Source organism: Lissotriton helveticus, chromosome 2_1 (assembly GCF_964261635.1).
Source record: "Lissotriton helveticus chromosome 2_1, aLisHel1.1, whole genome shotgun sequence".
In the NCBI taxonomy this organism is placed as follows: Eukaryota; Metazoa; Chordata; class Amphibia; order Caudata; family Salamandridae; genus Lissotriton; species Lissotriton helveticus.
The window spans coordinates 372905077-372915565 of NC_136059.1; the positions used below are offsets into that span (position 1 = coordinate 372905077).

A 10489-nucleotide genomic window follows, 5' to 3' on the forward strand; every position below is an offset into this window, starting at 1 on the left:
TTAATGTCCACGATTGAGACATCTGCCGCCTTACCCGGTTACAAGATTAACTGGTACAAATGCGAGGAGCTCACAATGTATTGATATACGACTATAGCGGACATTGAAAGTAACTATTTTAAGAGCAATCTTAAATATACTGATCAATGCTGACCTACACAAAATGACCACTGATAATCTAAACCCAATAAGCCAACAAATTACCTTGAATTTTCAAAAGTAGAAAACCCATTACTTATCTTTCTGGGAATTAACAGAGCTGGTCAAAATGATTATAGCGCCTAGATTCAACAGAGGTATGGAAATTCCAATGCCCAGGACATATTGTTTGGGGTCATGGACAACAGGTTTTCATGTTTGTTTTGTCATTACCACAAGTAGGCCTTACCACCTGCAGCACAACCCCTTCGGCGCCAGTTTCTAGTACCACATTATGGAGCAGGGAAGGGAATTGTCTGCTACTGAGGTGATATTTGGGTCCATGTTATTGCTATTTGAACTTGTATTTATGGGTCATTAATGAAAATCCTTTATTATTAGGGTGAGCACTTTAAACAAATGTTTACGCTCGTACTGCAACAACAGTGCTTCCAGTAAAAATAGAAAAAAAAAGTGTACACATTTTCAAAAGTTTAACAATATGAGGCTACATATAATGCTCCCAGAATGCTCTTTGATTAGATGCAAATATTTGCTGAAGCTTGAAAACAAGATTGATGATTCTTTTCTTTCAAAATAAAATGTTAAAAAATTGAAACTAGGAAAACAAAACTTTTGCTAAACTACTGTGAAATTTTAGATACCTTTTCTAATTTCTTTGAAGCATCATTTAGTAAAATCTGTTGATGCGTGCTAATATTTCCCAAAAATATTCATAATGGAAAAATCAGTGTAACCACTTTCAACAGGATTATGGAAAACATCAAAATAACTGAATATTGGCAAAGCCACTAGGTCGGACATTGGTGGTCAGTCGTTTAGTTGTGTCAATGCATTTCTTGTTTTGACTTAGCTTTTTTAAAACTTCATTGTGGGAGCTGCCAGGCCCTCACCATTGTAACAAACATTGGCAAAAAGAAATAATGCTTTTTTTCCTCAAAAAGTACATATTGCCACAATAGTTCCTGGCACTGAACGACATTAGTTTGTGTGCCGATATGCTCCTTATGAAAGAGCAGAATGCTATTACTCAGTGAAGCCAGCAGATAGATAGAAAGAGGATTTTAATAAAAAAACAAAAAGGTCTTGATTATCGCCATACCTAATTAGGGGCTTAATTCTATAAATAATTAAAAAGTCACAGAAGTGAACCCATGATGTGTATTTTCATTAGAGCAGATATATGTATTTCATGAATTCACAAGAATTTACAGAAGTAGACCAGGAAATCGTACTCCAAGACAATAATTGTGAACTGTATTTTAGCAGGATCAAATTTACGAGTAGATTTGCTCATGAGAAAATCTGTTGAGCGTTTACAAATTGACTTTCCCTACAACCACTTTTTTACCAACACTAGAAAAAGTTTCACTTCTGCCCTTGTCAGGAGTACATTTCTAACCTTTATCAGTATAGAAAAACATTTGTGAAGAGCTGGTGAAAACCCTTAAAATATTCAAGTTAGTAGGTTTGCACAGACTCAAAAGCGCATTCCAACCCTGGATCTTTGGCTGACCGCTACCTCCACTTCCAGTATGTAGATCTGCAAATAGGTGACAAAATAAGGAAATTGCTAGTATTCAATACCTGCTATAGTATTCGCTCTGGAATAATCAGCGAGGCTGTTATCAGAGCTCTAATATAAAGAGATTGCTGCCATAATTTGTCGTCGTAGATTTTTTTTTTCCAGGACAAGGAGATTTAGAAAGGAACTTGTCACATGGACAAGTAGATAATTGATGAAATTCCACACCCCGTTCAATTACAGAATAAACATGATTCAACTTTCAGTTCCCCTTCAGATGGTGTGTAAAGTATACAGATATTAACCCCTCCCATGCTGGTGACGAACCCCAGCTGTCACGCCCCACAGTGGGCGTGTGCTGATGACGGCTGGGGTTCGTCACAGCCCCGCCCTGTTCGTTTGTTTACCGCACAGCGGAAAAATCGCGGCCGCAGCGAAGGGGTTAAAAGTTTTATATAAAATGGGGATATAGAATAAGTGAAAGCAGCAAAACAGTAATACACACACAACAGCAAGAGTTCTTGGACGTCCACAAACTGAGGCACACCACACAGTCTAACACTCTAACAATTATCTCAACTGGCATATAATAAATTCCTCTGCATCCCTTCCCAAATGGTCCAAGCTAGAGGCAGAGATACTAACAAAACATTTCTGAGCAAAGTATAAATATATATATGCAGTCACCAAAGCCTTGCCTAGAAAAATTAACCCAATAACATGAGCTTTGGCGAGGATTGGGTATTCAGTGCACCAATCCATAAAGGTAAAACCACACTTGCTATTAGATGTTCCAATATGGAATAAAAGGACGTACAAATTGGTGGTATGTCATTTACTGGGAAAACAAGCATTGGCAAAGCCAATAGGCCGCACATATGTGCAGACTGAGTGGCATGGGCTAGATTGGAATGGTGTGGAGTAGAGTGGAGTTGATCGCAGTGGATTGGGGTAGATTGGAGTATGTGGGATTGGCTGGAGTTGGGTGTGTAAATTGTGGTGGGGTAGATTGGGTGGAGTGGGGTAGATTTGAGCAAAGTACAGTGGGGTGGGGTTGATTGGGGTCCATTGGAGTGTAATCGAATGGGAGTAGACTGGAGTGGGGTAGAGTGGAGTAGGGTAAGTAGTGGGGAGTGGAGGGGTATAAAGTGAATTGGTGTGTTGTATCGGAGTGAGTGGCGCAGATTGGAGTAGCATCAAGTAGAATGGGGGAGAGTGGAGTAGCATGTAGTAGAATGGAGTGGTGTTGCATAGAGTGGAAGGGCATAGTGTAGAAGTATGCACGGTGTGGTAGCGCACTGCCATTACAAACAATACATTTCCAATTGAAATGACCACGTCATTTGCACCGAAATACGGTTTTACTGCACAAATGATGTGTACAAATGCCATCACCTAGTGTACTGATGCGTTTTGGTCTTATTCAAATATTTGTTTCCACCACACTTCAGAATTACAAACAAAGAGTCCTTCATTTGTACTAATTCTGATATAATCTGAAACTATAGTACAGATCTGAAACTATAGTACAGTACTTTCTTTTTTTTGTTGTGTGCTAAGAAAAAAAAAAACTTTCTACACCCTCTGCTCTTACATGCGCACTTAATAAATTCTTTCACTTTGAAGTCAGAGAATGAAAGAAAAAAAAACTCCCCAGAAGAGAGAGCTTGACATTTGACCCCTGTCTTTGAATGCACAGCAAATGTGCCAAAATAAGAACAGGATTTAAAGGCCGGTTTACACAAAGCAAGTTTAATAAAGAATACAGTAAACAAGGTTCAGGGAGGGAGGGACGGACGAACTCAAGCGGATTGCGTAAAGCAAATAAAGCCAGCAAATAGAAAGCAAGAAAATCTGAGTTTCAAACCACAAAGCCAATAGTAAGCAAAGACGGAATGCATTTCTAGGTCAGATTTCTTGAATGTCCCCAAGGTGTATTTAGCAAACCAGACAGCTGTCCAAACATTAGATCACATATTCCAAGATGGGGAACAATATACTTTTGAAAAGCTAACATTGCCATTTGGAATAGGTAAGAATCAAGACTGTAAAAACAGAATTAAAAAACTGTGCTGTATGTATGATCGGAACACTGATGTATCTGCTAATCAATTCCTTGATATAGGTACATATGAAAAAATGGGTTCCTAACAAGGAAGGTTTAACAAGCTTAAATAGTGTGACAATAAAAAGTTTTTAAAAAGGCAAAATAAACAGGAAATGGAGTACTCCAAAGAAGAGTGGACAACACCGCGCTACTGGAAAAACATGACAAGTTACGAGGACTAGATTGAAATTCAAATATTTCAAATTATACACTGGTACTGGACACTAGTCGGTACTGGATTGGACCATGATCTAAAATGCTGGGGATGTGATCAGGTGGATACTGTGAGACAAAGAAAGGTGGGCTGTTCCTCAAACTAATGAATGTCCGTGTCACGCTGGTGTTTTAGGATGATGTAGGGTCTCGTAGAGTTCTACAGTTGGGCATCCATTTTGTTGGATGTAATGCCCTCACACACCCTTTCAGGTGTCATGCTTCATCATCTGGGCTGCTCCTCGTTGGGTCGGCGGTGCAATACCCAACGGGCGACACCTCAAAGAGGGGCGCTTCGGCGGAGATCTTCTATCCAACTGCCGTCAGGTGAAGTGCGGGTGTGGGGCCAGAAGAGCGTAGACGTAGTGTGTGGGTTAAAATAAAGCTAGGAGTACCAGTATCAAGTTTTATTCTGGGGGTCCTCTGCTTTAATTAAAAAATAATAAGACTAACCGTTACTCGCTGGAATGTTATGTTTCCTATAACGAGTCTCAGTTTAGTTTGTGCTCTGATCGGTCGACATGTTTCTCGCGTATGTACAATGACTGGCGATTCTTCAGGACCTTAATAAAGAAATATCTTAAAGGAGCAACTGTCTACATCAGTGTGAACTACCTAAGTATCTAGTGTTTAATTTTTAAACAAATAAGTTCTCTACAAGGAGTAGTGTTCCATGTACTGTACCTGTGTTGAGCTGCATCTACCTAATACGTTAAGTATACATCAACAACAGTACCCGGCGGGTCGTACATCGGGTTCAGACATCCAAAGTATGGTACTTGAATCCGTGTAGTCTCCAGTGCGACCTACCCCACGCCGCCGGGTCTGGGAGGTAGGTGGATGCTATGTCATATCTTGTTAACATGGATGAACATCTCTACATACAAAGCAGATGTTGTCTAAATGCAGAATCCTCATCTTAAATTATCTATGAAACTGTGGCAATACAAGATACATCTTCTACCTGACAAGCACTGATAACTATTCACTAGCAGTAGTCAAACTATGTATCTTGACACCCCTACACACAAAATTTGAAACATTTCATGTTGCCTCTTATAAGGAAGAAATACACAGAGTGCAGGACGCAATGGAGTTCCTTAACAGAATGTGGGCCTCTGTGTTCGACAGTGATACTAATATCTGAATATTCACCTCATATTCAATGTTGCTATTAAGATGGATACCTCAGTGTTAAGAGACGAATCTCTAAGATGCCAGTCCCATAATTCATCTCTGGAAGTTCATGAGGTTCAGGATTATAAATGATGTGTTTGTCACTATCCCAATTAATATCACTTCCTTAACAATGTCTCTCTCCCGTACTCAATTACACCTGACTCTGTTCTTTCATTTTTTCTTTTTCTTGTATGCAGCTATGATAATTAATGGCATAAAGACATTCAAACCATTTGATGGCATGAGGTAATAACTTTATTTCTTCAATATGCATACTATGACTCTGCAGCTTACAATGTACGTAAATGGTAAAATGTCTTCACATGCATTGTTCGACTTGTGTATAACATATGTTAAAATTACTATAAAAAATGATTGATGCATATACAGCTTTAGCACCTTACTCACTATTAACAAGAACTGCCCTGCTGCAGTGAAACAACGTTATTTTTTTACAAAAATCGCTAGTGAAGATGTCAATGCAAGAAGGAAGTTTGGCATGTTAAAATATGAAAAGATTAATCTGAGAGGCTTTAGTATCAAAGAATAATTTACTGTGCTGGTGATAACACTGGTTGGTAATTAGAGTGGAAGCTGAAAGTGAGGCTATTTAAATTTTTTCCAATGAGATGTTAACATTACAGATTTACAATGACCCCAGGGAGATCAGAAATATGTTCTTTAAATAGTAGAAAAGCTTATATAGAAAGAAAAATGTGTTCAACAGCAGGGGAGTGTGGTCAGCATCAGTGGAAAACTAATGCAATAATGTCAACTGGTGCAAGGAATCATTTGTGAATGGAACTCCAGAGTACAAAGAGCAGCTCCCTGAGAAAATGTGCAAGAAATGTAAGCAGTGATCAAAGGTGTTTGGAGAGGGCTGACGGCAACTTATCGACACAGATTGAAATTGAAAAATGCACTAGGCTAGAATGCCCATCTTCTCCTTTGCTCTTCTTAATTGATATACTATTGGCTTGTGCAAGTCAAAGACATATACTCATTATGGGGCTGACATTATAAGGATAGGAGAGGTTCGTTTAGACATCTTCCACTCTTATTAAGTATTAAGTTCTCCAATCCTGTCCTACATATTAACAAAAAGGTTTGGTTAAGCAGTAGGTTTGAGGCCAAATAGGAGTTTTGTTAATTGACCTTTTTGAAAATGTGCCCTTTCTGCAGGGTCATATCATTTGTTTTGCCTTTGTGATTAACTCTTTATTCTTGGCTATAGAACTCTGTACACTTTAGCCCTGCTAATCAGTGGTAAAGTGATTGTGCCCCTCATTTCAACATGGTAACATTGGTATACTCCTGCAGGGCACATTTAATTTTTCATAAGTCCCTAGTATATGTTACCATGTGTAACCAGGACCTGTATATTAAATGCCACTAGTATGGCTGCAGCACTCGTTCTGACATCCACAGCGGTATAACTGTAAAACTTGTCTCCAGGCCTACCAGTGTAGACTGGCTGTGCAGTTTTAAAACTAGAAACTCAACCTGTCAAAATAACTCCATATGACAGATGTAAACCTTTCATTTACATATTAATAAGTCACCCCTCATAGGCTCTATTGGCCAAAAGGCAGGGGGCATACCTAAGTAGAACATATAAAAGTCTAATGCGGTTACATAGGAAATCACTGGGATACAATATTGAGTTTAATAAATATTATATCTACCTAGAAGCTGCAACATATTTCATTTATGAACTACTTGAAATATTTATTACAAGCCCAATTCAAAGGTGAAGTTGGATTTGCAATAAAAATTTTGTAAGAGGGACTTTTAGAAAAAAAATACCTTTGCCCGCCCGAGGTCCCTAGAAGCTAAATCAGCATTTTCCTTTCTCACTGCTGCCATCCAGTAAATATTTATATAAGTTTGAACTTGCACCCAGGACAAGGACAAAAGGCCTTGAGTGTGGGGAGGTGTTGCGACCTTGACAGGTTGTCCTGTTGGCTGGCCACAAGGGCTCGATTAACTTCAAAGAGGCCCACCCAGTCACAAGCAAATGTAGTTAATACCCAGGCCTGCACCCTTCTTTTTTCCATACCCCCCAGTCAGACCAGCCTCATCACAGTGAGCCTCTTGTTGACATCTTAGTCTCCGATCCTGCTGAGGTGTCAAGAACTATTTGAAAGATCAGTGGGAGTTCCACATGCCACTTAGGGTGTACGTCAAAGAGGCCTGCCCCGTCACAAGCAACAGTGGACAGGGCCTTTTTTTAACCCCCCTCCCCAATTCTTCCCCTCATTCAGACAAGCCCCAATCACAGCTGGCCTCTTTTGTAAAATAGTGTCTAAGCCTGTTTCACAGGGCTTCTTGAATTACATATAACATTTGAGGCACACTTCAAAGGACAGAAACAGGCAGAATTGGTGCTCTCCAATGGAAATGATATTAGAGGATAGGTTTTATTGTGTAAACTGATCATGTGAGTAAAAACTGTATGACTATTTCTACCACTAAATCCTTGTACCTGACCTGCTGGAAGATTTGTTATGTAAAATATGTGTATTTTCTTTTTAAATTGTTCTTTTATGGCTAAATATAGCAGAAATAAAGACTAAATGAATGAATGAAATGTTAGTCATATAGGACTATGCACCTAAGCAAACATAAGGAACATATTGGGTCAACCAGAAAAGTTGGATATCCTGAACAGGTTCAGTGCTCCACTTCACAGAACTGTGATGAAGGATGGTGGGTTGAGGTTCAGCATGATTTTCTAGCAATAAAATCACACAAAATGATCACTGTAGAGAGGAAGGTGGCAAAATCAACATGAAGAAGAGTCAAGACCAATAACAATAGCAGAGTAAGGACAGCACAAACACAAATATCACATCTTGTTCGGAAGAACCCTACAAATTTAACAGCAATTGGTGCATTATGCAGCAAGTGTGGTAAATTCATAACTAAGTGAATCCAGTATATCTGCAACCTTCCCTGCAGCCATTGTTCAAGCAATAAAACAAGCGTTGTACTATCAATGCCAAAACACCAGAAGTATTAAAGCATGCTCATGATCAGTTGGAACAATACTGCTGCAAGCAAATAAAATACCAGAGAAACCATCATATCAACAACAGAGACTGAACCAGAGTAATCATTGAGGAAGCAACAGGGCAATGCTGGTGGAGTGACATTTTGTGAGGCTTGTAAAAAGAACGTAACTATGGTGGAATAATAACAGGGTGACTTCAATTGTTAAAGATAGGTGAAGAATTGCAAGTATTTGTGCTAGTAGTGTTAAAAAGTAGTAGTGGCACATGTATTAGTGTTAGCTTTGGTAAGAAGTAGCACTAGGTATGGCATGCCCAGTTGTTAGACCACTACTTTAAACAGAAAAGGTAGTAGTAATAATTATATAATACACGGGATTCTGAAATTCCATTATAAAATCCTGTCTCTAATTTATTTATAATTGGTGACGTGTGATGCAATCAGTCACCGATTATAGAATTTACATTAGGACTCACTATAACTTATTACAATGGAGTTCGTTTGTCACAATGCCTGCTGCCAGAGGGAGGAGAAAGGCAAGTCAGGTAAAAAGCATTATTAAAGCACTTTAAAGTACAACGTGCCTTTTCTCACTTCAATGTTTTTCTGTGTAGTGACAAGCAGAAAGGACATTTATGGCAGCATGTTTATTTTTTGCAATCCTGGAGTCATTATAGAAAAGTTATAATCTTTCTGCACGTTTGTACACATTTTGAATTACTAATTACGAAAACAGCTTTTTAATGTGTTTACATTTGCACCAGAGATTCGATTTTTATGTTTCTGTGTGCCACCATGCTTTCTCTTTCATATGAAAAAGCTATGCAGCTATGCAGATTTAAGTGGGTTGTGGAAAAGGTGATAGTGTGACCATGCATTATATGGGATAAAAGACCACATGCCGTACATTGTAAAGATATTGCAAATCACATATAAGTTCTAAACCTTATAAAGGAACTCGGCCTTTCCTCGCTCCTCTAAACAGTCATGAAACTCCTTGGTGGCTTGCAACAGCCTTATAATGTACGGCAGGGGATACTTTTTCCTATATATCAACCGTATTAAAAGTACCAATAGTTCCAGTAGTAGAGAAAGAAGTGTTAATAGTGTTTGTAGCAACAGCTTGTGCACTACTACAAGCAGCAGATTCCGGACTAGTAGCAAAAGGGATAATACGAATTTAAGTACTAACATTAAAATTGCAATGCATATAGTCGCACTCTTGGGACTACTGGGGATAGTACAACTACTAACTATCGGTGTAATAGTGGCAACTGTAACACTGAAGCAGCACAGGCGCTAGTATGTATGCTGAATAAAATGCTTGGTGTTTTTCATGGTTTAAGTTTATATACATACAGCGACGCCTGCGAAAGTCCCTAGTGTTAACGTATTTTACAGACGCAAGGGAGGAGACGAAACGAACGTTGTCATTTCTGCAGCAGATGGATATGAATTCTACAAAATAACACAGAACGCGGAGGCTTAGTAGGACCAATAACAGGGGCATGGTGTGAGCAATTAAATGGGCACCGTGGAAGCAATATCAGAGGAATGCTAGGGCAATAAAAATAAGAAATTGACGTGGCAATGACAGGGGCACCAAATGAGCAATATGATTAAAGCCCCAGGCTGCAGCATAAGTCGAGTAGTAACATGCAACGCCGTTCCCATCAGAACAACACAGACAGTCCCATTAGAGTATAGTAAATGTACCGCCATAACTATAACAATGCCGCCTCCATCACAGCAATAACAGGTGAACCAACAAGGTAAAACCACCAACTGAGCAAAAACAATGGCAATGTGAGGGAACCAGCACAGGCACCAACAGGACAACAACATCAGGCTCCACCAGGTCAATAACACAAGAACCATGGGAACAAGACAGAGCTGCACAGCATCAGGACCGCATCATTTATAGAATAACTCAGGTTAAAAACAAACTGTCATTCTGTGATGCAGGGTCGGTTCCGGCCGGCGTTGCCCCCGCCCTGCCCGCTGGGTGACCCCCTTACCTCGGGTGAGATCTAGTGGCACGTTCTCCTCACCGCTGTCATTTCGCCCTACGGTAAAGAGAGAAGCGGGTTAGTGGCAGCGGTAGTAGCCTAGGAGACGTGCAGCTGAGGACTCTTGCTGTCAACTGTTTACCTCGGATCCGGGGATGCCTCAGCGATCGGGCACGGATGCTGAGCGCCATCTTCCACGATAGCGACAAGTTCCCATTACAGGAAACGACGTAGGACAGCGCATGTCACGTGACGAAAGCGTCGCGGCAGATGACCGCGCATGCG

At 39.9% G+C, this 10489-nt stretch overlaps 1 protein-coding gene across 3 annotated transcripts in view; it reads right to left on the minus strand.

Moving 5' to 3' along the window:
• RICTOR (RPTOR independent companion of MTOR complex 2) overlaps nucleotides 1-10482 on the minus strand; it is a 1600666-nt gene extending 1590184 nt beyond the window's left edge. For 2 of the 3 annotated variants that reach the window (XM_078674984.1, XM_078674983.1), the window contains exons 1-2: nucleotides 10347-10482; nucleotides 10214-10261 (exon numbers count right to left, since the gene is read on the minus strand). In XM_078674984.1, the coding sequence (XP_078531110.1) occupies nucleotides 10214-10261; nucleotides 10347-10395 (97 nt within the window). In that variant the 5' untranslated portion in view covers nucleotides 10396-10482. The remainder of the gene's footprint in view (nucleotides 1-10213; nucleotides 10262-10346) is intronic. The other variant, XM_078674985.1, reaches the window with a different exon arrangement.
• Nucleotides 10483-10489: the final 7 nt, after the last annotated feature.